General features: G+C 56.0%; 12 protein-coding genes across 12 annotated transcripts; 7 read left to right on the top strand and 5 right to left on the bottom strand.

Moving 5' to 3' along the window:
• Positions 1 to 44: 44 nt before the first annotated feature.
• Positions 45 to 1,841, top strand: VDBG_08826 (hypothetical protein; the record flags this gene model as incomplete). The annotated part of the gene is made up of 2 exons (XM_003000984.1): positions 45 to 246; positions 308 to 1,841. The coding sequence occupies 2 exons, from the start codon at positions 45 to 47 to the stop codon at positions 1,759 to 1,761; spliced, it is 1,656 nt and encodes a 551-aa protein (XP_003001030.1).
• Positions 1,842 to 1,910: 69 nt separating this feature from the next.
• On the bottom strand, positions 1,911 to 3,995 carry VDBG_08827 (nucleolar complex-associated protein; the record flags this gene model as incomplete). Its single annotated transcript, XM_003000985.1, has 1 exon — positions 1,911 to 3,995. One exon carries the CDS (start codon positions 3,993 to 3,995, stop codon positions 1,911 to 1,913), a length of 2,085 nt encoding a protein of 694 aa, XP_003001031.1.
• Positions 3,996 to 4,400: 405 nt separating this feature from the next.
• VDBG_08828 (ribosome biogenesis protein NIP7) lies at positions 4,401 to 5,156 on the top strand (the record flags this gene model as incomplete). Its single annotated transcript, XM_003000986.1, has 4 exons — positions 4,401 to 4,500; positions 4,560 to 4,676; positions 4,752 to 4,877; positions 4,942 to 5,156. 4 exons carry the CDS (start codon positions 4,401 to 4,403, stop codon positions 5,154 to 5,156), a joined length of 558 nt encoding a protein of 185 aa, XP_003001032.1.
• A 516-nt stretch (positions 5,157 to 5,672) lies between these two features.
• Positions 5,673 to 7,279, bottom strand: VDBG_08829 (glutamate 5-kinase; the record flags this gene model as incomplete). The annotated part of the gene is made up of 5 exons (XM_003000987.1): positions 5,673 to 6,433; positions 6,576 to 6,762; positions 6,820 to 6,930; positions 6,992 to 7,179; positions 7,240 to 7,279. The coding sequence occupies 5 exons, from the start codon at positions 7,277 to 7,279 to the stop codon at positions 5,673 to 5,675; spliced, it is 1,287 nt and encodes a 428-aa protein (XP_003001033.1).
• A 1,100-nt stretch (positions 7,280 to 8,379) lies between these two features.
• Positions 8,380 to 9,265, top strand: VDBG_08830 (metalloprotease ATP23; the record flags this gene model as incomplete). Its single annotated transcript, XM_003000988.1, has 2 exons — positions 8,380 to 8,973; positions 9,038 to 9,265. 2 exons carry the CDS (start codon positions 8,380 to 8,382, stop codon positions 9,263 to 9,265), a joined length of 822 nt encoding a protein of 273 aa, XP_003001034.1.
• Positions 9,266 to 9,680: 415 nt separating this feature from the next.
• VDBG_08831 (serine/threonine-protein kinase) lies at positions 9,681 to 10,880 on the bottom strand (the record flags this gene model as incomplete). Its single annotated transcript, XM_003000989.1, has 3 exons — positions 9,681 to 9,703; positions 9,755 to 10,730; positions 10,785 to 10,880. The coding sequence occupies 3 exons, from the start codon at positions 10,878 to 10,880 to the stop codon at positions 9,681 to 9,683; spliced, it is 1,095 nt and encodes a 364-aa protein (XP_003001035.1).
• Positions 10,881 to 12,228: 1,348 nt separating this feature from the next.
• Positions 12,229 to 13,300, top strand: VDBG_08832 (type 2A phosphatase activator TIP41; the record flags this gene model as incomplete). The annotated part of the gene is made up of 2 exons (XM_003000990.1): positions 12,229 to 12,948; positions 13,004 to 13,300. The coding sequence occupies 2 exons, from the start codon at positions 12,229 to 12,231 to the stop codon at positions 13,298 to 13,300; spliced, it is 1,017 nt and encodes a 338-aa protein (XP_003001036.1).
• A 193-nt stretch (positions 13,301 to 13,493) lies between these two features.
• Positions 13,494 to 15,251, bottom strand: VDBG_08833 (conserved hypothetical protein; the record flags this gene model as incomplete). The annotated part of the gene is made up of 1 exon (XM_003000991.1): positions 13,494 to 15,251. One exon carries the CDS (start codon positions 15,249 to 15,251, stop codon positions 13,494 to 13,496), a length of 1,758 nt encoding a protein of 585 aa, XP_003001037.1.
• A 740-nt stretch (positions 15,252 to 15,991) lies between these two features.
• On the bottom strand, positions 15,992 to 17,821 carry VDBG_08834 (ATP-dependent RNA helicase mrh-4; the record flags this gene model as incomplete). The annotated part of the gene is made up of 1 exon (XM_003000992.1): positions 15,992 to 17,821. One exon carries the CDS (start codon positions 17,819 to 17,821, stop codon positions 15,992 to 15,994), a length of 1,830 nt encoding a protein of 609 aa, XP_003001038.1.
• A 653-nt stretch (positions 17,822 to 18,474) lies between these two features.
• Positions 18,475 to 20,481, top strand: VDBG_08835 (conserved hypothetical protein; the record flags this gene model as incomplete). Its single annotated transcript, XM_003000993.1, has 1 exon — positions 18,475 to 20,481. The coding sequence occupies one exon, from the start codon at positions 18,475 to 18,477 to the stop codon at positions 20,479 to 20,481; it is 2,007 nt and encodes a 668-aa protein (XP_003001039.1).
• A 2,358-nt stretch (positions 20,482 to 22,839) lies between these two features.
• VDBG_08836 (Poly(rC)-binding protein) lies at positions 22,840 to 24,091 on the top strand (the record flags this gene model as incomplete). Its single annotated transcript, XM_003000994.1, has 3 exons — positions 22,840 to 23,239; positions 23,294 to 23,835; positions 23,954 to 24,091. The coding sequence occupies 3 exons, from the start codon at positions 22,840 to 22,842 to the stop codon at positions 24,089 to 24,091; spliced, it is 1,080 nt and encodes a 359-aa protein (XP_003001040.1).
• Positions 24,092 to 25,327: 1,236 nt separating this feature from the next.
• Positions 25,328 to 25,764, top strand: VDBG_08837 (UDP-Glc/Gal endoplasmic reticulum nucleotide sugar transporter; the record flags this gene model as incomplete). Its single annotated transcript, XM_003000995.1, has 2 exons — positions 25,328 to 25,551; positions 25,620 to 25,764. 2 exons carry the CDS (start codon positions 25,328 to 25,330, stop codon positions 25,762 to 25,764), a joined length of 369 nt encoding a protein of 122 aa, XP_003001041.1.
• Positions 25,765 to 26,441: the final 677 nt, after the last annotated feature.

Genomic DNA, 26,441 nt, shown 5'->3' on the forward strand with positions numbered 1-26,441 from the left:
TCCCCCGCCATCTCATAGCTCACGCAGAAAGGCGCAAGCTGATGATGGAGGCACACTTCTTCCTCACAAGGACTCATGAACCCCGAACCAGACCTTTCCGCAGGAAAAAGGGGTTCAACGCAGCTTCTAGAAATCGGACTGTACCGAAGCATCCTGTGGTTCCCAGCATCCCCGCCCTTGCTAACCGAGCGCCTGCCAAAATCCCAGGCTTAACACCATCCGGTCGCACTCCCAATCACTTCATAAGTAAGACAATGAAAACTGTTTCCGATTTCATGAAGCTTCTTGAGCTGAAACTGTACAACAGCTCCGACCGTGCCATGCGCGAGTATTGCGCATCCCCGTATGCCGTCGGCCACTAGCCTTACATCCGCGAACAATCCCGTCTCCTCTGTCTTCGGAGGCCCCTCGCTAGGCATGCGAGACAATAAGGCCCAAGATTGGCTCTGCAACAAGGATACATTGATCAAGATTAGCCAGAACAAATACCCTCCTATTCACAGTGCCGATGCTCAACCTAAGCTGCTTAGTCCTTCGACCACAACGGCTCTGGCAGACATCTCCAACGCCCTCACTTCCGACATTGCCTTATCTCAAGACAAGCCGCTGCCCCACGAATCCCAGGGATGCAAGGTCGATGTCCGGGACAACGAAAAAGCTCATGGGGTTGACCAGGTAAAACACTTTCCAATCAAGGTTGGCCCGAATTATGCAGACGATCTGATGGATCTTGATGATGAGTTTGTGCCTGTGCGCAATCGGTCTGTCCCAAACCCAGAAGACCTGCTTGACCTTGACGCTCCGATCGCTCAACAGAACACCCAAAGTGTCGGTGGCGATACGGCTTTCGATTTGTTCAGTCTCTTGATGGAAGGTATTGAGCAAGGCAAACCAATGCGCTTAGGTGACGCCCTGGAACGCGTCAATCTGGGCATCGACAAACCCAGGCACGAAAGCCCAGAGGACAATAACGAATTCCAGCCTGCTCGCTTCATCGCTGCCATTGAAGGGTTTGTCAAAGGCGAGTCATCACAAGACACTGTCCAGTCGCTCCTTGACTCAGCCGTGGATGCTCTGCCGGCGCTGAGAGAATTACAGGCTCTCAGCCCACAGAAACGCTGCGAGTGCCGGTCGCCTAAGTTAAAGGCAGTGTACGGCTTATCTGCTTCTAAGTACAACGACATTCGAGGCGAAGATACAGCAGCTGATGCTCAAGACGCCTTGTTCCGGTACGTCATCGCATCCGCCCAGCAAGGAGCGACCCGCCGGGCTGCTCTCCAAGTCCTCCTCTGGTACCATGACGTCGAGTGCTCTGATATTCAACTTGCTGCCCAGGCTTATCCTATCCTTTTTGGCGCCTGCCCCGCCACTGCCGAGTCCGCAGATGCCGACCCCGACGGTGGACTTATTGTTGTGAAGGCCAACCGAGATGATGGCCATGTCGATAAGGACCTGGATGACGAGCTCTTAAGAGAATGTGACGGCGACAGCCTCAAAAAGAAGTCTGTCCGAAAGCGTGATTGGAAGGAAGCCAAGCAGGGTCGCGTCGGAGACATCAATAGGCATGGGTATGATCAGGGTTTCGGATACAACAACGTTATCTTGGGTTATGGCCAGGAGACACAAGATCGCACTGCTGACGGTCAGCAATGCAACAACTTCGACCACAGTCAAGTCGAACTGTCGGGCTCATACATGGGAGTAGACCACCAGGTTGCTCCTGCAGTCAAGAAGGGACTGTCCTCTTCTCGATGGGCTTGAGCACCTCAGGACACTCGTATCTTGGTGAGACGTGACAAAAGACTTTCCATAGGACCACGAAATGAATTCACAAATGTTGCAAAAGATTCGAATGGGTGCAATGAGTTCTGGACGTAGAAGATCGTAACTTATTCTCGTGGCTACCGACGCTATATGCTCGAGACACTCTTTTCCAACAACTTGATGCTCTCCCTCACCTTGGGCGAGTAGTGCAGCCGCAACAGCTCACCCTCCCAGACGGTTGACGCGAAGGGGTTGCTACCCTCAATGCTGTCGCTAAGTCCATTGAACGTGCCGTCGCCCTTGCGCTCCTCTGTGCGCCACAGGGCTGAGATCTTCTTGCCGTGCGTATGTGTCACGTCCTGCAGCAGGCCAAGAACAGCCTGGATGGACTTTTCGGGCATTTGCAGGGCGGCGGCCATGAGCTGCTTAGTGAAGGCGGCCAGACGCAGGGGCGGCACGGAGCGAATGTTCCAGTGGGGGAGGAGGACGGCGGTGAGGGAGCGGAGGAGGAGGACGGTCGTGGTCTGGAGATTGATCTTGGGGCCGTCGTCCTTGGAGCCAGATGGTGTTGACGAGGCTGTGCTGGAGTTGGCATTGGGGTCGGTGGCGTGGAGGGAGTGGGAGGTGAGCTCAATGTCGGGGTTCAGGCATAGGGGGTAGAGGGATTTGAAGAGATGGGTCGTGAAGTGCGAGAGGTCCAGGTGGAGGGTTGAGCGGGCATTGTGAGCGTCTTGGCCGGCAAGGAGCGCAAAGGCTGTAACGATGCAGAGCAAGGCCTCGCGGGAGGTGTTACGGACGGATTCAGACTCGTCGCCCTCATCGCCCTCCTCATCCTCGGGGTTCTCCTCGTCGCCTTCGCCTTCGGCATCTTCCTCGGCGTGTCGAATCAGGTCCTTGAGAGCCTCGAGGAGATCTCCAAAGAAGTCCTGGTTGATGAGGTGTGCGTACTTGGCGAGGCCTTCGAGGGTAGCGCCCATCAGATGGGGGACCCGGATCTTCAAGATGCGGAAATAGGTCGCAAAAACGAGCTTGAGCGTTTCAGACTGCATCTTATCGCGCTCCTCGTGGCTGACGAGGGCGTCAGCCTGCTCCATATCCTTCTCGATGGCCTTCTGCTCTTTCATGGCCTTGCGTTCACGCTTGTTGATAAACTTTTTGCGCTCCATCTTCTTTTGTTGCTTGGCCTTCAGTGACTCGGGGTCCTCATAATCCACCCTCTCGTGTGAAGCTTTACCGCCGAACTCGGATAGCAGACGCAGGTGGAGGAAAAGGTTAACGACGGCCTCGTCCACCTTGTAGTCGCGAGCGCGCATCATCTTGGAGAGTAGAGAGACGGCTTCCTGGGAGGGGTGGCCCTCGTCGTCATCGCGGAAGAGTACCTCGAGGGCGCGACGGCACCGGTTGAAGTCTGCGTCGACGATACGCTTGCTAAGCTTTCCTACGATGATCTTGAGGAGTTCGGTACGGAAGTTGAAGTGTGGGACAGCATTGAGAAGGGTGCAAGCGCACATGATGCTGATGCTGGAGATGCTCTGGCCCTTTCGTCGGGACGAGGGCAAATCAGCCTTCGCATTCTTGGTCAATTGCAGAATGTAGGCATGGTAGCCCTTGATGAGAGACTGCTCGTAGACACGGAGCTTCTCCACGTCCTTGGACGTTTTCTCGCTCTGCTGCTTCTCGGCAAGAGGACGAATCCTGTAGCCGGGAATGATGTCCTTGTACACAGCCATCTGGGTGACGAGGGCGAGCTTCTGGATGGACATGATCTTGGATGTGGCGAACTCAGCCATGGCCTTTTTGAATGCGCCAAAGTGCTCCTCCGGGTCCTCGCTCATGTCGGCGGCAAACTTAGCGAGCTTCTCCTGGGCAGCGAAGATCTGCTCGCGATCGGGTATCACAGGTTCGTCGGGCTTGGGCGCCTCGGGTTCGGGGGACGATGCAACGACATCTTCGTCGACCTCAATGTCGCTGTCGATGGATTCGGCATCGTCATCCTCTTCCAGGAGATTCGACTGCTCCAGGCGTCCGTCGGCCGTTTTAATTGGCAGTTTCGTGCTCTCCTTCTTAGCCTTCTTCCCCTTTCGAGGTCGGTTTTCGTAGTCTTGTTCGAGGTTCCAGCCTGCAGCGTTCTTGATGAACGCCTTTTGAATCTTTTTGGAAGACGGCCCCGAGGAGACCTCATCCTCTGGGTGAGGCGTCAGCTTTCGCCTCTTGGGAGCTCGTGTTGTCATGGTGTACTGTGGTGCCGGGTCGTCGACTTGCTTGCGATCCGATGTTCTGAGCTTCGCAGCGCTCTCGACTCAATCGAACTGAAATTTTTCCCTGTCCCGCCAAACAAAATCCGCTGGACCCCTGCCTAAAGTCGGGGCCTCGCAGGGCCGACCACCGATCGTTATGTAAGCGCACCGCACTATAGGGACGGAGCTTTCGGTGGAGGGGCGGGGAGCTGCAAGTGCACCAGCTTCGCAGTATCGATAAGCCTTGAGCGCATGTCGCAACCCTCACCGCCCGAAATTTTTCGATTTTCTGCCGCTCTACCATCGCTACCGATTGGAAGCGCCATCCATTGGTTGCCATTTCTGCCTGCAGCTCACGACCGACCGCCCGTGATACAATAGACCCCGACAAGCGCAATCATGAGGCCCCTCGTGGAAGAAGAGACCAAGAAGGTCTTCGCCAAGCTGGCCAACTACACTGGTGGCTCGCTGAAGCAGCTGATCCAGCCGCTCGACAACGGTAACCCCGCCTGCTCCCTCTGTGCGATTTGGGGCCGTCTGCTAATGCGCCGCATCAAGGTGACCGATATGTCCTCCGTCTGCAGAAGGACCGCGTCTACTACGTCCTTCTCTCGATCGCGAACCTCGCCGTCAGTATTGAGCGAGCGAAGCTGCTGTCCATCGGCACATGTCTTGGTGAGTCGCTGTTCCCGCTGCCAACAGGCCAGGCAGTCCTAGCAGAGGCGCAAAGACTGATCTCATGAATTGTAGGCAAGTTCACAAAGAAGGGTTCCTTCAAGCTTCACATCACAGCTCTGCCTATCCTGGCCGAGCACGCCCGTTACAAGCTCTGGGTTAAGCCCAATGGCGAGATGCCCCTGCTGTACGGTAGCCACTGTAAGAGCCCACTCCCTTCGCTGTGATGCCCAGCCCCGTCGCGCCTGTGCTGACCTGCTCCTAGGTGTGAAGGCGCACGTCGGTCGCTGGACCGACGATATCCCCGAGCACGCCGGCATCGTCTTCTACAACATGGCCGACGTCCCCATCGCCTTTGGCGTCACTGCCCGCAGTACCGCTGACGCCAAACGCCTCGACCCTACCGGCATCGTCGCCTTTCGTCAGGCCGATTGCGGCGAGTACGTTCGCGACGAAGATACGCTCTTCTCGTCCGGTTAAGCGGGGCAATCCACGACGCAGACCTTTTTCAGAGCGGAAATGTGGAACCGAGTATCTCATCTTTGTTGTAGCATGGCAGGCGTTCGGGGCGTCGAAAACAGGCGGGGAGGATTATCCTCTTGTGCGAGGCTCAAATTTCATCTCATGTTTCTCTCACGTTGGAACGGAACCACATGGCTGTCGACCACGCGAGATGCGAACAAATTTACAACGGAACAGAAAACAAGACATCAACCAGTAGACTTTTGGCCAGAACCCAGGTCATCTCATATAAGTGCAAGCCGTGAGGCACAGATTCTGTTGAAGAACTGCAGGGTGTGTAATGCACTCCCTCTTCCCTGCAAGCACTAGACACTCTCCTCGTCGTGGGCTCGAGGCTGCACCGTATATACCTAACTGAACAAGGTATTTGACGTAAAGAAAATCTCTAGGTGATATCCACCCCGTAGAAATGCGACATACAGCTTTTCGCGCTTTTTTGAAAATGAGATACCTTATACGCCCCCAAAACTGCATCTACACTCGTGCCTCGTACCCTGAGATGCCCGCGCCCAGAGTCTCGGCAACCTCCTTAACGACCTCGAAACTCGGCGTCTGGGGCCGGCTCTCCCGCCTGAAGAGACTGATGTGCTGGCGTTCAGCCACGTACTCGCTGTCGGCATAGCCAAGGAGGCCCTGAATCTCGGCGCTCTGATGGCCCATGATACGACCGACCTCGTGCGCCGCGTAATTGACCAGGGCACGGCCGACCTCGGTGGGGTTGCCGCCCCAGATGCGACCTGTAGGGGAGGGGACGTGAAGACGGTCCACGACGACGAGGCGGACTGACTCATGTTGGGCAAAGCTGCCCTCTACGTCAAGGACACCTGCGGGAAGGAGACCTGCCTTGCGAAGGAGGGCACTGTGGGCCCCTGCATCGATGTAAATCGTGCCGTTGGGACGCAGTGTGTGGAGGAGCCAGAAGTGGCGATCGTGGATGGGCTCTGCGGACGGCAGGAAGCAGGTGTGTAGCGGAGGCTTCTCGAGATTGTCGAGCTGGATGGAGGCTGTGGAGGCGGCGAGGAACTCCTCCATACCCTCTTCGTCGTCTTGGTTGGGGATGTTGGCGGCTTGCAGAATATTTCGAGCAGCGTGTTCGTACCGGACGATCTCAAGGATGTTGCCAGGATTTGAAGAGCGAGTGACAATAGTTGTGACGCCAACAGAGGTTGCGAGGCGGGCGGCGATGATTTTGGTCATCATGCCGCCGGTACCGAGCGAGGAACCGGCACCGGAAACTGTCCGATCAGTTTTGGGAACTGACAAATGGGCAAAGGGGTGCACAAACAAACTTACCATCTGCCTCGAGAGTCGAGATGTCTTCCACAATCTCAATCGCTTTCGCGTCGGGATGTGTCCGGGGGTTCTTGTCGTACAGACAGTCGACATCGGTCATGAGGAACAACATATCGGCATGGACCATGCCGGCAGTGATAGCGGATAGCGTGTCATTGTCGCCAAACTTGATTTCTGACACGGCAATGGTGTCGTTCTCGTTGACGATGGGAATGACACCAAGGCCGAGCAGCTCATTCATCGTGTTTTGCGCATTGGTGTATCTTGTCCGCTAACAGACATGTCAGACGCTGACTCCGAGGCTGACAAGGGGGGTGGGACGACTTACATCGGCAATGTCATTCCTCGTGAGAAGGATTTGTGCCACCGGTTGCCTGAAGTGCATAAACAGACTGTCCCAGAGGCTAATGAGCCTGCATTGGCCAATTGCTGCCAAGGCCTGTAAAGAGCTGTTAGGTGGTGTCTCGAATCACTTCTCCACTGACGTATGAGCGACATACCTGCAATGCCGACAGGTGTTTTGGCCTGTGATCCATTTCCATACGAAGAAGACCGACGCCGATGGCGCCGGAAGAAACAATGATCACGCGATGGCCATCCTTCTTCAGCTTGATGGCCGTCTCAACAATGAGCGTCAGTATGGACAGAAGAGGCTGGTGAGTTTCCTCGTCGACAATAGAGCTGGTTCCTGGAGTTTCACCGGGTCAGCGACCAGTGGCATGTGAAAGGACGCGAGGGCGGCACTTACCCAGCTTGAGGACAACCGTCAATGGCTTGATGCCCCTCATGGCTACAACGAATATCTCCAGTCAGTGAAAGACGAATACGTATATGCATATACTGGCGCGCGGAAGCAAGTCAAGGCGCGAAGAACAAGACCAGAAACGACGACAAATCCATGTAAATGAAGTGAAATGAAGGCGCAGAAAGGCAGGAAACCCAAAGGAGCGGAGAAGCAGAAACCGAAAACATCGCATCTAAGTATGAATCCACGGCGAAGGCTTCTTACATGCAGTGCCACTTTCGTTCGCCATGGTCGGTCCAGTCAAGTGCGATCAAGTCCTTGTTTGCGGTGGTAGTGATATGCAGGAGGATGGATCAGGGGACGTCTTGGTGTGTCGATTCCCCAGGTTCCCTTTGGCCCAGCAAGGCTTCTTGGGGGGGGCAGGCAAAGGCGGGTGAGGCAGGCAAGGCAGGCAAGGCAGGCAAGGCGGCAGACGTCAGGGTTGGCGTTTTCGCAGTTTTTGAGTCAGCGTTGTCCAGCGAGCCTCTTGGATTGGTGAAGAGCCAAAAGTGGACCGACATCGGGGGGGGGGGAGACATCGGTTGGACGACCCCGACCCTCCCGAAGCTTTGCATCACTGTCAGTTCGAAAAGGCACCTAAAGACCGAAAGTGCGCACTAAAAGCCTCTGACGACATTTGCCCAGGCTGTTCTCCGCGCCTAGAGCGCCCCTAAGTGTGCCGTCTCACCGCTTGAAAACTGGGAAGCCCGCCCGGGACCCAGGGCCGTGCATGAGGGCCCCGTCCACCGTCAATAAGGTACTTCCGGCCCGGCCAAAGCCACCTTTCGGCCGGGCCTCCGCCCCACCCTTAAGGTACCTTTCTTAGGCCCATGTACTGCTGAAGGGCTTGACCAGGGGAGCGGGTACGCTGGCAGAGAATCGACGAACCACGCAGGCACGACAGGCTCCATCCATCACTGATCACCATCCACCATCGCCCGACCTGGACGTTTAACGCATCAGACCATCGCGACGGACTGTCTCGCACAAAGTGGCACCGGATTGCCATTGCCCTCATACGACAATCACACTCTCTCCTACCGCCTGCTGACACTCGGGCATACCGCGACATTCTCTTCTTCGTCAGAGGCGCGCATCGTCACCATGGCCTCTCCCACCAGCGCTGTCAAAACCGCTGCCCTGCCGCTCGACACCACGATACCGCCAACTCCCTCCTCGTCCACGCCAACCTCCGCAAACCCTACCGAGCCGCGAGTCCTCCACAATGATCCCGCCCGCACGGGTTTCGACCCCCAGACGAAGTGGTGGGTCAACTACTTCAACATCCTCACCGGCAACATGACCCGTGAGGGCCAGTTCCACTACCGCGAGCACCGCTACCGCGTCAACGAGGAGCGCGACATCCGCCGCGTTGAGGCTGACCGCGACTGGCTCTTCGCCTATTCCCCGACCATTCGTTTCATGCGCGAGAAGATCGAGTCCCTCAACGGCACCCTCGACGAGACAAATGTCGTCTGCCGCCGCTGCCCGGCCCGCCTGACCGAAGACGGCGAGGTCCATCGCCAGAGCGGCGGCTTCAGCCCGGCGCACGGCATCCTGATCTGCGCCAACGAGATGCGCGATCGGAAACATCTGGAAGACACGCTGGCGCACGAGATGGTGCACGCCTGGGACCACCTGAGGTGGCAGGTCGACTGGCTGGGTGACATGGAGCTGAAGCATGCTGCTTGCACAGAGGTATGAGAACCCCAAGAACTATGCGTGGACATGTGCAACCTGTGACAATGCTGACGAGGCGCAGATTCGAGCGTCAATGCTTAGCGGCGAGTGTAGGTGGACCAGGGAAACATTTACCAGAGGAAACTGGAAGTTGTCACAGGGCTTTCAGGATTGCGTGCGGTCGAGGGCTATCCAGTCTGTCATGAACAGGCCGCGATGCAAGGACGATGTCCAGGCGACGAAGGTCGTCAACCAGGTTTGGGACTCGTGCTTCGCCGACACCAGGCCGTTCGACGAGATTTACAGGTGATGGCTTGACTCGAGGAGGAAGGGTGAGATTGTACCATATCATGTAGGTGATACCACGGACGAGTTTTGGCGGACAGGCAGGCATTGATGTGAGTGTAATGAAGATCTCTCTGGATTATTGTATGCAGAGTGCGAAAGTAACGAACCCAACTCCCCAAAAGAATATGCACAAACCAATCCGTTGATCCTGGATCCCTGGCCACTGCCAATGAAAACTCGCACGACTGACTCCTCCATAACGCCATTATCCTACATCAATCCGGACAGACTATTTACCCTCGTCTTTATGTGGCCGGCTGGTGCGTAATTCATCATCTCATTAAGTCGAGTACTTCTCGCGGTTGGCCGCCCGCTCACCCTTGATGCAGTGTTTGACAATCCAAGGGTGGCTCTGAACCTGCTCGAGGGGAATCCTCTTATCGGGATCGAGAACCAAAAGCTTTCAATCGGTTAGCAGTGATCGGGGTTCCGGGACGTGATGAACACTCACTCTCTTGATCAAGTCCTTTGCCTCCGGGCTTGACAAAGGAGGGCACCGTCATGTCGGCCCTCGCAATCCTCCGCTGTGTCATGACGGGCGAGTCCTCAAAAGGCGCCTCACCGACGAGGAACTCGTACATGAGCACACCCAGACTCCACAGATCAACCTTTTCATTGTAGTAGTTGTCTGAGCTACCGGGCTTGATCATCTCGGGAGGAAGGTAATCGAGAGTTCCGCACATGGTGTTGCGTCGGTTGTTGGGCGCATGCACGCTCCAGCCGAAATCAGAAAGTTTGAGCTCGCCGTGGATACCGACGAGGATGTTTTCAGGCTTGATATCCCGGTGAATGACGTGCTTGCGATGGAGATAACGGAGCGCCGAGGCCATCTGCGCTACGTACTGGGCGGCCTTCCACTCAGGGAATTTGTTCTCGCGACGAAGATGCTTGTAAAGCTCGCCCTTGCCGGCGAATTCGAGGATGAGGAAGACTCGCTTGCTGTCGTGGAAGTGCCCGTACAACTGGAGAATATTGGGATGCCTCAGGTTGCTTTGAATCTCAATTTCCCGTCGCACCTGCTTCTCGACACGGCCTTGTTGAATCTCGTTCTTGTGCAGAACCTTTAACGCGCAGATGAAGCCGGTAGTGCGCTCCTTGGCGAGGTAGACGCGACCGAACTTGCCTTTGCCCAGGGGACGGCCGATTTCGAACATGCCCAGGTGGAACTGCTTCGGGATGCTGGGCTCAGCGACCATGGTCACCGCCTTGCGTTCGACTTCGACAACCTCATCGGAGCGTGATGCAGCCGAAGAAGGGAGGGGCTTGCGGGGAGGAGATGTTGGGTTGTGGGCTTTTCGCTGTGCTGCTTGCGAAGGAAGCGTTACGGAGGCAACGGTGTTGGTGTTTTGGGACTGCAGGGCGACCTTAAAGAGGTTGGCTCGGCTCGAGCTCTGTGGCAGTTGGGAGGTTCTGACAGATGCAACAGCCTAGAAGACATCGTGTCAGTATATGGAGTCAATCCAAGCTACCGTGAACTTTACCTGTTGCTTTGAGTAGATCTTGGTACCATCGCCAGAATCGTTCTCGTCGTTCACCGTCATGTGCTCGAATCGAGCCTCGAGCGTTCGAGTGGCCATGGCTTCGATTGGCAGGGAAGACAACTCTGGTGGGAGATAATCACTCGAAGACCTGAGCCAGATGCACTCACGTCCTGGACCTGTGGGTTAGTATTTGAGGGCGGCACTGCGACTAGGTAGAGGTGAGAGAGCTAACACCAGCCATCGTCCGTAGCGGAGTTATACAGGGTGCCTTCACTACTCGGCCCCAAACATTCGATTTGGTGTGGTTGCCGGGGTGACAGTGTCACGTGTGCCCATTCCGTAACCCAGTCGCCAGACCACGCCCCCACTCCGTTTCACCCACTCGATGGTTAAGACATCCCTTATTACCTCCTTGCAACATAAACAACTTCATCGCAGTGCGCCCTGCACATCGATACCTCTAGTTGCGAAGGGAGGATAAACTACCTGCTGCATAGGGGATCCCCTGCGGCTGCCAACTAGGCCGTTGTAGGCCAGACCTCACCTTGCATCTTATCAAGAGTGACTTGGCTCAGATTCACTCTTTATCTCTGCCCGTGACGCAAACGCCGCAGTGCTACCTCTAAAGTTGTCTTCATCGACCAGCCGAGCTCTGACGAGGTCTCACAAATGATTGCCATGAAGTGAGCTCCTACCTCAAACCGCTGCGTCAGCCGAGGTCCTTGCAGGTCTATGACACAGAGCCAGCTGAGAGTTTAGCTGATTCACTCGGATCATTTGGTCGATGAACACGAAGGTATGCTTGTTCTGCCAGATGATGTTGACAGTCTGCATTCGGAACCCAGTGGTAAACCTAGGGACTTCACTAAGTTTCAGAGGGCACTGCAATGCCCAGATCAAACAAAACGTAGGCTTGGGCAACTCGTGGTGCTCATAATATCCTGCGCATTGACCAAGATAGGCAGGACTCGGCGATCGTGTTCAATCATTGAATTCTGTTGTCATCCAATCTTCTCCTCTCCTAATCCGAGATCTCTTGACTCCAAAGACCAGAAATCGGCCATCGGGGTCTCTCCATGCCCATCGATGACAAGGCTGCCGAGATGACCCCACGTTTGCGCCATCATACTGATCAGCTGGACGTAGTACGGTATTAGGAGTAGCATTGTGTGACAGAGACCATCAGTCTGCCCCATGGTGGTATTCAATCAGATAAAACTCGAGGTAGAGTGGCTACTAGCTCGGTCAGCGTTCGTGCGCCACCTACAGTGAGTCGGCAAACAGGGGTCTCATGCTTCCCCGCCAAACCCCACTACCAAGCTCGTCAAGCTCCATAGCTGCAAACGTGAAGGTAGTCTCGATTTCAAACATCGCAACAACACGATCGAAAACACGATCAGTCTTTTGACACCTCTCTCGTAACCCTCTCGAACCAGGCGCAGTCATGAACCCAATCACTGCTATCAATGAACCCTTCCCGACGCCGTCCATTCAGGGCGCCGTCGACGCTGCGACATCCACCCACCCCCAGGGCCGCTTCCGCATCGCGACCCGCAAGCTGCCCATCTCCAAATCGGGGCCCATTGACGAAATGACAGAACGTCTCGGCATCCCCGTTCCCGAGATGATATTCGGCGACAACCTCGTCTCCCTGACGCACGCGCCCTCGGGCTGGTCTCTCGCCTTCAACGCCTATGACGCCCTCGACCACGTCGACAAGACGGAGAAGAACATGCTGCAGGTCGCGTACGCCCGCGACTGGTCCAGCAGTCGGGAGAAGACAAGCGCCGGTATCAAGGAAGTTGTCAAGCCGTATGACTGGAGCTACTCGACCGACTACGACGGGACGCTCGCCGCGGGCGCGCAGGCATTCCAGCCCACGACGAAGGAGATCCCGCTCGAGTTGCTGAAACGCCGAGACCCTATCCTCTTCTTTGACGAGGTCATGCTGTACGAGTCGGAGCTTGACGACAATGGCATTTCCATCTTCAGTGTCAAGGTACGGGTGCACGAGCAGCGCATGCTGCTGTTGTGCCGGCTTTTTATGCGGTTGGATAACGTGCTCGTGCGTATTCGCGACACGAGGGTATACGTGGATTTCGCAGGGGACTATGTGCTGCGCGAGTATACGGCAAAGGAGGACAGCTGGGCCAATGTCAAGAGAGTAAGTCGGTCGTGCGAACATATTCGGAGCGTGGCAACTAACGAATGTGACGCAGTCCTTGTTCATGTCTGGCAGGCTACCAGATGACATAACGATCGCGCTCAGAGATGCAAACTTACTGTCCACTCTGCTCCCGACAGTGGGCCGGAGATTGAGAGGTCAAGCTGTCTTGATATGGGTTTATTTTGGGCTCAAGGCATTGTCTGGCGTTGAACGGCGTTCCCAGGGTTTGGGCGTAATTGCTTACTTCGAATCACGAATGGAAGGATCAACAAGGACTGAACGGATTCATGCCTGGTTGTATACGCTCATGTGTGCCTCGGCCGCGAATCGCAGACTTGTAGGCATATAAAAATTCCGTCTCCAAACAGAAATCATCCACCGCCCACAAAAACCGAAAATCACCGGCAAGCCACCTATACATCCATCCGGCCTCGTTGTTGCAGAATCTGAGGCAACAACTCACTCCATACATCTTTCACTCTTCATAAACCTTGAAAACCCCCCAATCAGGTGAGCGCATCGACTCAATTCCCAGCTACCCATCACCGCGCGCCGCTCGGAGACGAGCTTTGGGTCAACTCCTCGAACTCGAGCTCCCATTGGTCGACTTCTTTGAACTTGGTCACAGCATTCTTCAACTCATCTGCTCCAGTGACGTCTCCTTCTTCGGGCGTTGCATCGAACGTGTCGTCGGGTGCTGGACTGAAACTGCCCTCCTCTTCCTCATCATCTGTGTTCTCCTTGTCTGACGATCGACGACCATATGTCCGCCTGCGAGCAGCGGGGGCATCTGCCGTCGCCGCCACAGCTCTGGTGCTACGTGAAGCAGGACGGTTGGTTGAGCTTCGTTTGAGCGGTGTCGTCCGTGCGCGTCTTCGAGATGCCCTGGCATCAAGGTATGAGAGCTCATCGTCATCTTGGCCCAGGCCCGAGTTATCAACCTCAGAGTCAGACTCTGCATCATTTCCCTTCCGTCGCCGGCGGCGGGGAAGCAGGCCGGCTAGATCAGCAGTTGTCACCTGTGCAGATGCTTTCTGGCCCTTTCCTTGCTTTTGCGATTTTCTTTGCCGCGCATCTCGGTAATTGGGTGAGTGCGTAAGAGACGGGGGACATGAGGCATCAGAAGTATCGCCAGCGCGAGTGGGGGTTATGGGCGCATGGTGGCGGCGTCGTTTGGCAAGGTTGTGAATATCTGGCCATGGCTCGTCCTCTGACCCGCTGCTCATCGGCGGTGCCATGATCTCTTCGTCGAAGGGCGTAACTGGGCGGGCCAATGCTGGGAGCACTGGCGAGGCCATTGACGATAGGGAGCTGAGGTCTGAATCGTCATCGCTTTCTTCTACGGCCTCGTCGCCAATGTCCTCTGGAACGTTGCTTTCGGTTGGTTCGTCGAGGCGCAATGACTTTTCGGGACGGTCATTAGTGTTCTGAGCGTCCATGCTCTTGCGCTTGCGGGACTTGACGCTTGATGTGACATCGGGCTCCTGACCGAGGTCCTTCTCAATCGACTGCTGCACCTCGCGCCGGTTCAACGGCGTGGACTCTGCCTCTGGCGCAAATACCTCTCCGTCATCTTCGTCATGTGCGCCGGTCCCCTCCTGATCATCGTCGACATCCGAAGAGTCGTCAGAAGGCCTCGGTGCGCGCGCCTTCTGCGCAGTCCCCAAAATACTTGGCTCACGTGCTCGCCTCTTGAACGCGCCAATGTTGAAAGAAGAGCTTATGACTGGCGTTGCGCCCACACCTCGGCTCGGCGGTCGGATTGGCGCATCATTGCCCTGAAGGCTGATGCTAGGGGTGCGGCCACGGCGTTTGTGGCCCATTCCAAACAAACTCGAAGTATTTGTTGACCGGTTTCCGCTGGCCGTAACGCTGCCGGGGATCTCGCTCTCGTCTAGACCCAGGCTATCGTCGAGCGCGTTGAACATCTCACTGTCCAGCTCCAAGCCCGTTAGGTCGCGTCGCTGCTGGGCAGGCGTCGCGTGCTCCTTCCTCCCAAGTTCAACCTGAGCATCTTCTGATGACACGACTGCATTCCCTGAAGAGGTCGACATGTCTTCGCCAGCTAACCTCTGCATGGCGAGGTCGCGGTCGTGGCTCGTCTTCTGTAGAGCCTTCTTCCCACTCGCTGTGACATTTGATCGAACCGCCCTCAGGCGCTCGTGTTCGCGGTCGCTGTGGCTGTAGATATCGTCGCTGGACTTTTCGGAAGCGGGCGCAGGTGCGGGCGCATCCACGGGTTTGGCTGGTGCTGCAGCAGCGCGAGCAGGAGCGCGACGTGATCGCGTGGGGCGTGGCATGCTGCGCCGAAAGTTGGGACGTAGATGTGTTCAAATTACGATGGGCCAGAAAATTCAGTCTTACTACGCAGACAATGAAGTCCCGAGCCTGTGGGATAGTGGCGTGTTTTGTTGATACAAGAGAAAGTGCGCGCGGTGCAACTGTGTGTCGGGGGAGAAAGGCTGGGTGGGTGTTAATGTTCGCGATGGTGGGAGAAACACGAGACGCGTCGCGCCACGACTCCGAATGCCAAGCCCCACTCAAGCTCGCGCCACACTCATACACCCAGGCCACCAACCCCGGCTTTATCACAGTATCAATGACGACCACTTCTTCACATGCATGTATATCCTTACACTATCGTCATGAGAATTATTTGTTACGCACTGGAATGCCGGACGGCCGTCAGCCAACGTCGGTGGTGTTCGAGTCGACAAGATTCAGAATCGACACACCTCGGTTAACAATCAAGATCGGCTGGTCTTTAACGAGTCAAAGTGTAAGATGACTCCTGGCTGCCCCTTTAGACGGCTTTTCTTATCCCTTGTTTGTTTGTGCAAGCTGCACATCGCAAAGCCAGGAATCCAATAGAGAGTGTCGCAGTAAGCTTATTGACTGCCATTCGATGGAAATGTGTACACTTTTTTTTTGTGCCTCCAGACCCTGATCAGCGCCGAAGTCTATGTGACATGATTAAAGAAATACAAGATGATACAGGAGGTATACAGCAGATAATCTTACATACGCGCCCAGCGTGTTTTTAGATGAGCGCCTGGCCCATAAACATTGCACGCTTAACCTCTGCGATAACGTCCTTCCGGTCTTTGCTCCCAGCCAGAACTATACCCCTTCCACGACGACCCATCCGGCCGGCCCTTCCAAGTCGGTGGATGAAATCAATGGTGGTGTGAGGTACGTCGTACAGGATGACGTGACGGACAGCCAACGTGTCAATACCTCGCGACGCCAGATCCGTGGCCACAATAACCTTCACATTGGGCAGCTTGCGCCCGCCTGTGGGGGCCTTGTCAGAGGCGGGTGCTCGCATGGGCTCGGCGCTCGTAAAGGACGCGAGCATGGCGGACTGGCGCTCCTGGGCCGTGTCCCTGTGCAGGGCGATGGCGTCGATGCCTTTCGACTGCAGGTACTCCGCTACAGGTTGCACAGTCTCGCGTTCGTTGACGAAGACAAGGACACGGCGTATATCGAATTCGTCCTTAATAGGGCCCTCGTGGCGTGATGCCTCGCGGCCAATCGTTTGAATAGCATCAGCAGTTGCTAGGTCTTTGTTGTTGCGGTACGGGTCTTTGGAAACATCGATAACACCCAATTGAACACGTCTCGGCACGGCGTGAAGGTTCGGCGTGGTGATGCGGACCATATCGGGGAATTGAGCAGCAAGATACTTGTCCAGGCCTCGAGGAATAGTTGCAGAACAGCATACGAGCCTCTTCACCGACGGCAGCGCCTTGTTGACGATGCTCGTGGTAAGGGGGGCGAAGCTACGGTCAAAGAGAGAGTCAGCCTCATCGATGATGAGATGGCTGACCTGCGAAAGGATGTTAGGGTCTGAGTCCGCGATGGAGGCTAACAGCTGCGGTGTCGCGATGATCAGATCGATTCCTCGGTTGGAGTATAGGTTGCGCTCCACAACCTCGGCGTTCTGCTTGGCGGAAAGCTTCTCAGACTTGAATTTGACAGCGTGCGACAAAGTCTTGGCGACAGCGCCAACCTGGTCGACGAGTTCGGCGGATGGAACGAGTACCACAACCTTGGGCCGTGCCATGGTAGGGTGAGGCTCTTCCATCTTGGATCTCGACTTGGAGTTTCGCTGCCATTCCTTCTCTTCCTCCAGCCTCTTCTTATGAGCCTGAATATCGGGATCCGCTGCTTCAGCGACCTTGATGGCATTTATGGCGGGCAGCAGGTAGGCGAGCGTCTTGCCGGAGCCCGTCTCGGCCGCGAGGAGGAACTCCTGTCTCTGTTCAATCTTGCCCCTTCCGAACCGAGGTAAGAACCGGCTTTGCTGGCCCAAAAGGGCAGGAATGGCCAGTCTCTGAACAGGAGTCGGTTTGATGTCGATCATGCCCTTGAGAGCGTCGTCAAACAGCGCCTTCTTGACCGATGGCAACAGGTCGAACTGATCAAACGACTCATACGAGCCCATTTCGTCTTTGATTTGTGTCCTTTTTCGATACGAAATGTCTGCAAGCGCGCGATGCATCTTGAGAGCCCTGAAATCCTCGCGATCATCTCTGCGGCGTCGGTCGGCGGATCGATTGTGGGATTGGGTCGGTGTCTGGGAACGGGATGTCGGGCTTGGGCGTCCTCTGAATTGTGTCTGGTTCATGCCACCAAACGGGCCCTCAACGGCTCTTCTCGGTGGTTTGGCGTTATTTAGCCCGAAGGGGGACGGGCGGGCGACTTGCTTACGATCGGATAGAACCATTCGCGATGGCTTCCCCCGAATGGTTCTTTGCGATGCGAACCCTTGGGTAAGTGTTGTTGGAGGAGGCGTCAGCAGAGCAGCCCGCGGCCGAAGGGCAAACTGGCAGAGAAGACATTGTGAGCCCATCGTGCGAGGCGGCATATTGCTCTTCTCGGCCCTTGAACGTAAATATGGATGGGTGGAATTGTTGAAGGGGGACTACACTTTTGGCATGAAGCCCATCAGAAACTAAGCGGTCGAAAATTTGGAGCTTCGGAGGGTCGCCTGAAGCCGCGTTAGCGTGTCTGCGCGCCAACGTGGAGCCGCCGGAGGCTTCAGCTGTCTTTCACCAGGTCCCATTTATGCCTACGTCTTGGCATTCGATAAGAGTCTGCCAAAACTTATCGCACGGGAGTTTCCAGGCTGCTGTACCACGTTGTTATGTTGCCTTGACAGATGAGAACGAAAGAAATCAAATTGTGCAATGACAGGATCAAAACCATGTATGTAGTTTTCAAAGTCATAAACAGGATCGAAGCAGCCCATCATTTCAGTCCCGTGGCGTCAAAACCAACCAAAGCCCTACAGGGAGAAAGTACTTTGGTTCATGTGGTATCCTTAAGCTCATCATGCACCTAGCCTTAGTCAGCTTGGCCGCTTGGCTGGGACGATGGACCTCGCTTGGGCCAGCCCATCCACAATGGACTCGAACATCTCTATGAACCACGTCACCTCGTTAAACCCCTGAACGATTGTCTCACGGTTCCCCGGGTTGGAGTTAAATAAGCAGAGCATGTCGAAAAGTGCTGCAAATCATGAGTGCCGATCTGTTTGCCGAGTTTAATACCTTCTCATCGAAGCCCCAAAGCCAACAATCTCAGCAGACAGGTCAACCGCATCCTGTTACCCAGCAACAACAAAAGGCGGATCCGTTCGACTTCTTCGCCTCAGGCAATGCGCCTGCTCAAGTGAACCAGCATGCCCAGGCATGGCCTCAGAGCCAGGACCAGAGCCAGCGCCAGAGCCAGCGCCAGAGCCAAACTGACAGCTTTGGTGGTTGGGGTGACTTTTCCTCACTCTCAGCTTCACAAGTCAGTCAGCAGCAACCGCGACCGCCAGTTCCAGCGATCGCAGCAGGAGGCGACGATGACGATGGATGGGGCGATTTCGAGGTCGCTGAAGGGCCTTCGGAGCCTTCAATAACCCCGGCTCTGGAGCCACCCATCGCCGCACCAGTACTGTCAGCCAACATCTCAGCACCGCCAACGCGAACACGGGTCCACCGCGCTTCAACTTTGGATCTCATGACCAACAGTTTGGTACCTGTGGAAGGGCAGAGTGACCCACGCCAGCCTTCTCTTTCTCTTCTCAAGAGTGCCGTTGTTCAGGCTTCCAAACCCAAGCAGCCGAAGCCCAAAGACCCAAACGTTTTATTCGATGCAGAAGACTCCGATCTGGAAGTGGATGATGATGACGACTTTGGAGAGTTTGAAGTGGGCGAGACTATGTCTGCGCATTCATCACAACAGCCAAGCAAGCCATGGCAGCATCAACCAAAGTCACCGCCATGGCACAATCAGCCAAAGTCGCCCCCTTGGCACAATCACCCGAAATCGCCGCCCTGGCACAACGCGCCCCAGCCGCGAGAGCAACAGTCACAGGTAGCGTCATTAGCATCACTGGATCTTTTGTCGCTGGAGGACCCCCCTGTTACTCATCCGAAGAGACATGTCTCTCACTTGTCGTCACTCAGCGTCGCTTCATCTACTTCTACTTATCCGCAGGCTCCCAAGTCACCTTCTTTCTCCGACCGAAACCCTTTCCCTGGTTTGGCTCTGAAGACTCCCACGTCGCCCAACTTTCCGAATGAACCAGCCAACAACCCTGAAAGCCCAACCCCTGTGACGGCATGGCCAGCCTTCGGCCAAACGTCTCCAAAGAAGGAGGGTCAAAGCCAGAGCAATGAAGCCGCTAACCCGAACGACCATTGGTCACCGTTTGAAGACTTCTCCCCAATGCCCGGCCAGCAGAAGAATGCCATCGATTCCAAAGAACTTCCTGAGAGTTGGGATTGGGATGCTGTCGATGGAGTCAATACGTCGTCTTCCAAGCCTGCTGTCAAAACTACGGCCAACACAGCGCGCAAGGTTCAGAACGCGAACACCAGTGGTAGTGATGCTACTCCTCCCACGAACATACCACCACCTTCAGTGCTGCTCTCCATATTCCCTGAGCTTCTTGCCCTCGCCAATACGAGCCTGTTCAAGCCAGCCGCCTCTCAGCCAACGTCTATCAAGGACCGCATCGCCTCCGACCCAGGCACAATTATCTTTCTCCAGGGGTACCTTGCCCTTGCCGCGGTTGCTGCACGCATTATCGCAGGCCGCAAACTGCGCTGGCATCGCGACAAGTTTCTTGCCCAAGGTATGGCCATTTCCAGCGCCGGCGCAAAGGGCATGAAGCTCGCCGGCGTAGATCGCGCGCAGACGGCTCGCGAAGACCGCGAGGCCGCTGACGTTGTTGATGTGTGGAAAGAGCATGTCGGCCGGCTACGGTCAGCAGTTGCGGCAGCCAAGTCAGCACCAGGCGGACAGCAATTGAGAGTACCAGACTTGGCGGAGAACATGGCTGTGACCACGGCCAAAGTCGTTCCGACGGCTCCTAAGGCTTGTATAGTGTGTGGCTTGAAGCGTGACGAGAGGGTAGGCAAGGTGGACTTCGATGTCGAAGATAGCTTTGGTGAGTGGTGGGTTGACCACTGGGGACACCGGGCATGCAAGAACTTTTGGACTGAGCATGAGAAACAACTTCGCCAACGATGAAGGGCGCGCGGGAATTTGTAGTTCTTTTTTTCGTAAACAAATCTGACGAACACCTAGGCGGTGCAGTTGCAAACTCCATCAATGTGTTCAAGTGGCTCGTCATACTTGTCAGCATGCTCCGACAATCCGGGCCTTGCCAGGTCAAGGGATTAGTCACCATCATGGCCGGCGTAGATATTATAGCAAGCCCGGGACCAATAATTGACCAGACACCTGGTTGCTGGCTGTATTTTCTCTACCTGGACGTCCTTTGAGGCCATTAGACCAGATAGAGTACCTGGGAGTCTTTCAAAACAGCCCTGAGGCTGAGCTATATTGATCGAAAACGGCGCTGCATTGACCTAGCCTCTAGGCATCACTGGCACTGAAAAGGCTTGCTTCAACCTCTATTCCTGTCATTGGCACTTTTAGGGTTGAGCCGACCCATGCGACTGCCGAGACAGTCAGGCACGTTGAGTGGCCCAGGCGTTGGAATGCAGGAGCCACGAGCGAGGGAGGGGGCATCAGAGGTCCAGGTACCATGCAATGCGCTGGCAGGAGGGGCAGGAAACATCGTACCCAGAGTGCTCCTACTACATAAATGTACTTTCCGTCTAGTCTCGCTCAGTAGTGGTGGGAAAGTGACATGGCGAGGAGCAACTGAGTGGGGCGGGTAGGTACTGTTCCATCTCGCCCACTATGCCGAGTTGTACCTGCCGTCTATGTACCCTGCAACCATCACCTGGCCGTACCGGAACATTTCGTTCTCTTTGTCGCAATGAACGGGAAGAAGCACGAAGCGCAAAGAACCGGCCCAAGGAAGCGGTTCACTTTTCAACTTCTGACTGTGCTTTCTAATCACATATTGAGGATCAAGAGAGAGTGCAGTCGTACATCCTCCCCAGGTTCCAGTAAGCCCCTCGTCAATGGACCCTTCGCCTCGGCAAGAGCCACCCGTGCGTGTGGGCGGCAGCATGTCTGGCAGACGCCTCCGGTGGGCAGGTTCGAGACAAAGTGGGTAGGTACGGCAAGCTGCCGGGGGGGGGCCTGCCACTAGGCTGGTATGGCTGATGGACAGGGAAGGCACAGTGGTCAACCCACCATCCATGCCTCTGCCCTCTGTATCAATCACTGTTGCGGGCGGGGACGGAGTGCCATGCGGGCAGCTACCACAGCGCGCACAACGACAGGAGTAACGGTGGGCAGGCTTTTACTAAGACGCCAATAGCACTGCGGTGCTCTGCTTCCCCCCCCCCACTTTCTTCACCTTCTTCATCCCACCACCGCCGCGCACAACTCCCCATCTTCTACCTTCTCACCTCACCTCACATCTTCTCACCATCACCCGGTCCATCTCCAACACCACCTCTCTTCCGCCCTCCCCCTCCTCCCCCTCCATCACCCATCTCTCGGCGCCCTCTTCACCTGACACGCCTCTCACGCCTCTTCTGTGCGCCTCCTCCTTGTCTTCACAATCACTTGTGAGTGATATCCCATCCGTCCAAGAGCCGATCCCATCTCCAAGCGTCCAGATAGCCTTGCCCTTTGTCCACGATCATCCCCTGGCCTTTTGTCTACCGACACCAACAAGTGCCCGCTGTTACGGCAGCCTCGGACACCTCCCTTCTTACCCATATATCTCCCAACGGCCGCAACGGTGGGCGATGGTACCCCCCCTTCTCTCCCTCTCGTCTTGCAGCAACAAGCCAAAGTGCCCGCACTTCCTGACCCCTACCTCACATCTGCCTTTGCAACACGCTTCATTCCTCCCGATCCCCAGCTAGAGGATCCCCCAACCCCGCCATTTCAAGTCGCCTACCTTACCTCCCCTTGTCTCGTCTTCCCGCGCCTCGCCTTACCTCACCACCACAATTTCGATGAGGGACTGACAAAAAAAACACAGCGCCTCACAAAATCCACCCCCGCCTCCAACGCCTCCCTTCGACCAAGACGCTCACGACAAGCTCAAGCAACAACCATACAAGTCTTTGAACTTCGAAACTGTATGTGCAGACCCCTCTTTCACGCTTCAGATTCCTCCCTTTGATCCCTTTGGTCAAATTCCCCACCTCCTGCGAATTCCTTGACTGCAGCAGCGCGTTTTCAGCGATCTGCAAGCCCGAATTTCCCCTCCCCCACGTGTCGCGGTCGCATTTTGCGACGGGCGCGTAGTTTCCACAGCCCCGAGTGTTCGCTTTGCCTGTTTCGCAAACCCCACTCAACCTCGCTAGATCTTTCAACTCACCGCCAGTGCATTTGTGCGAAGACTTGATGCGCTTTTGACTGACACGCTTCAGCCGAATCACCAGCCGAGCAACATCTCGACTGCATCTTCGTGCTTTCTCCGCACTAAAATACCCCACGACTACCTCTGCGACAATGTCCTCCCAGGATATCCCTTCCAACGGCGACGACTTCGTTCCCCAGATGGACCAGCTCAAGCTCGACGATGGCGAGCGCCTCGGCCCAGACGGCGAGCCTGCGCCTAAGACCGAGGAGGAGTACGCCCAGGCGCAGCTCACTCTTCGCGCCATCGTTTCCTCTAAGGAGGCCGGTGTCATCATCGGCAAAGGAGGAAAGAACGTGGCTGACCTGAGGGACGAGACCGGCGTCAAGGCCGGCGTCAGCAAGGTTGTCCAGGGCGTCCACGACCGTGTTCTGACCATTACTGGCGGTTGCGAAGCCATCTCGCGCGCCTACGCGATTGTCGCACAAGCCCTCCTCGAGGGTGCTCCTTCCCTCGGCATGGGCGGCGTTCCCCAGAGCAATGGCACCCACCGTATGTGACCAGGAAACCACAAGCGCGCGCTGCATTGCTAACTCATGTCGGCAGCCATCAAGCTCCTCATCTCGCACAACCAGATGGGCACCATCATTGGTCGCCAGGGCTTGAAGATCAAGCACATTCAGGACGTCTCGGGTGTGCGCATGGTGGCACAGAAGGAGATGCTCCCTCAGTCTACTGAGAGGATCGTTGAGGTGCAGGGCACCCCCGATGGCATCAGAGCCGCCATCTGGGAGATTTCCAAATGCCTCGTCGATGATTGGCAGCGGTGGAAACCGGCACCGTCCTGTACAACCCTGTCGTTCGTACTCAGCCTGGTAGCACCCCCGCTGTTGGCGGCACAAGCCCCAGCTACCCCTCTACTGGCGGCGGTCGGAGCCAAGAATACAGCAGCCCTCGTGTCCTTCGCACCGGCAATGGCGCCGATTTCAGCAGCAACGGTGGTGGCCAGCGCCCCTACAGCCGCCGTTCCGATTCAGACGCTGCCTCCCGTGGACCACCCACTCACGATGAGAATGGCGAGGAACTGCAGACTCAGAACATCAGCATCCCCGCTGACATGGTTGGCTGCATCATCGGCCGTGCCGGCAGTAAGATCAGCGAGATTCGCAAGACATCTGGGGCTCGCATCTCCATTGCCAAGGCAAGTTACATTGCTTGATTCAGCTTGATGCCCCCTTTTCACTCATCAACTAACACACGATGCAGGCCCCCCATGACGAGACTGGTGAGCGCATGTTCACCATTATGGGTACCAGCAAGGCCAATGAGTCGGCTCTCTTCCTCCTCTACGAGAACCTCGAGGCTGAGAAGATGCGCCGTAGCCAGGCTCAGACCTCTGAGTAAGCTTCTGACATATGTATCTTACTCGATTCTGCGTTTTGCGATTCCCTGGGCTTCTTTTTTCGTCGGATACTGCAAACCTCCGGTAGGGCGATATCCAGATCTGACTTGCCGCGAGGCTGGCCTATATGCTTGATAGGGAGTGCGGAAATCATACGACGTCATGACAACTCCCTGAACTCCTCTCCCACGGACCTCTTGACTCTTTCAACCACGAAACCGTATTCCTGGCCACACTCTCTCTCGTCCCTGCTCCCGAGGCTCGCTTTCCCAGCACCGACCGTGGCGTCCCCGATCGAGCCTCGGCCTCCGCCATCCGTAATCCACCGTCCGTTTCTTTTCATGGCAGCCCTGGTCACAGCTGCAACAAGCCCTGAACCTGACTCAACAACCGACCCTCGCAGGTGCACCGAAGACCGCCATTCCGCAGGCCATCGTTATTCGCTGTCCGAGGAGCAGTTTGACTTCGCTGGCCTCTGTGGGACGTTCTCTCTCACGACGTGATGAACAAAACACCACCTTACTCGGGGGGATACCTCTCATACACCTTGGCTTCGGCATCTTTAATCGAACACTACACCCTGCTCCTTCTTTTCCTCTCACTTATCTACCTGCGCGCGCACACATGCAAACACAGACTCTCTCTCTCCCTTCCTACCTCAGACGGACACCCAGGACGTCTGTCTTTTTACCCTCGCTGTGCCAACATACCCAGAAAACCGGCCTCTCGCCTGATCAAGCTCATCAGAATATTGATGCACCCTGGCTCTACCTTGTCGAGGCATGCTCCGGATTTCCTCGACAATTGGCGAGATGGGATTTATTTAGCAGACAACGAGGAAATGCAAAACTTTGAGCACCCGTCGTAGCACAATGTGAATCAAGTAGTCCCTGTAAATTTGCGAAATGGCTGCCTGTGGAGACGTGATAAGCCGAAAAGCCTTATCCGTGGATGCGGATCGAGGACCCTGAAGGCGCCAAGCATGTGACCCATATTAATACTCTGGGGATCGAGCTTCCGTTCCTGGACCAGGGATGAAGCCAACTGTCATCTCATTCTATCCCCGCGATTCAACAATACTATACAGCATCGGCCCTTCGATTCCGTCACTCATTGACTATAGCCTTTCTCTCTCTCTCTCATTCTTGGCCGAGACCGAAATATTTGCATACCTTTCAATGCCCTTGGTTTATCTTCCTTGTTGATTGCAAAAGGACCATAGAGCGTCAACACCTGTAATGGCGCGCACGAAGCAAGCCACGCCCCTCCGACGCGAGACGTCTTCGGAGTACTTTAGCAAGAATGATGCCCTCAAGCGCACCGTCAGTGGCGAGTCGCCGAAGCCCTCGAATGGCGTGACGACTAAGGGAGTGCACCCAGCCGCTGCGTCGCCGCCGCCAAAGCAGGAGCCTGCTGCCGCATTCCAGGTCCTTGTCGCGACTGGCGGCATCTACATGTCCTTGTACGTTGTGTCTTCATGGCTCCATGACCATGGTCGCCAAATGTTGATTGCTAACATGTGTCCAACAGCCTGACTTGGGCTTACCTCCAGGAAAAGCTCACGACAACCCCCTATGGACCGACCGACGCGCCCGAAGTCTTCCGCTACCCCGTATTCCTGAATACAATCCAATCTCTCTTTGCTGCCGCGACAGGCTTCCTATACCTCTACTAACTTGGAGCACTGCGCCGTGCGCCCCGCGCCGCAGGTACTCCTCCTTGTCCTCCCAGCGATCTTTCCGAGCCGACAGATTGCTCTTCCTCTCCTTCCTTGTCGCCATCACGTCGTCTCTCGCCTCGCCATTTGGCTACGCATCGCTCTCCCACATCGAACTACATTACTTTCCTTCTTGCCAAGTCCTGCAAGCTTCTCCCTGTCATGCTACTGCAGACGACCCTCTTCGGCCGCCGCTACCCCCTTGTACAAAGTACCTCGTCGTGGCAGGCGTCACAGCGGGCGTCGCCGTCTTCACGCTGCACACGGGCTCGGGCAAGAAGAAGAAGCAGAGCGCCCCAACCCGGACGCCAACACGGCCTGGGGCTTGCTGCTGCTGAGCGTCAACCTCATCTTCGACGGCCTCACCAACACGACGCAGGACCACATCTTTAGCACCTACCGTGCCTACTCGGGCCCGCAGATGATGTGCGCTAACAACCTCCTCTCGAGCGCCCTGACGGCCGGCTACCTTGTGCTGAGCCCCTGGCTCGTCCGCACCGGTCTCGGCGCCTGGCTCGGCATGGACGCTGCCGGCGGCGGCGGCCAGAGCTCCGCGGCCCGCCCCTCGACTTCATGGCCCGCTACCCGGCCGTCTGGGTCGACGTTCCTCGGCTTCGCCGCCCTGCGGCCCCGCC

The sequence above is a fragment of the Verticillium alfalfae genome, genomic scaffold (genome assembly GCF_000150825.1).
Source record: "Verticillium alfalfae VaMs.102 supercont1.13 genomic scaffold, whole genome shotgun sequence".
Taxonomy (NCBI): domain Eukaryota; kingdom Fungi; phylum Ascomycota; class Sordariomycetes; order Glomerellales; family Plectosphaerellaceae; genus Verticillium; species Verticillium alfalfae.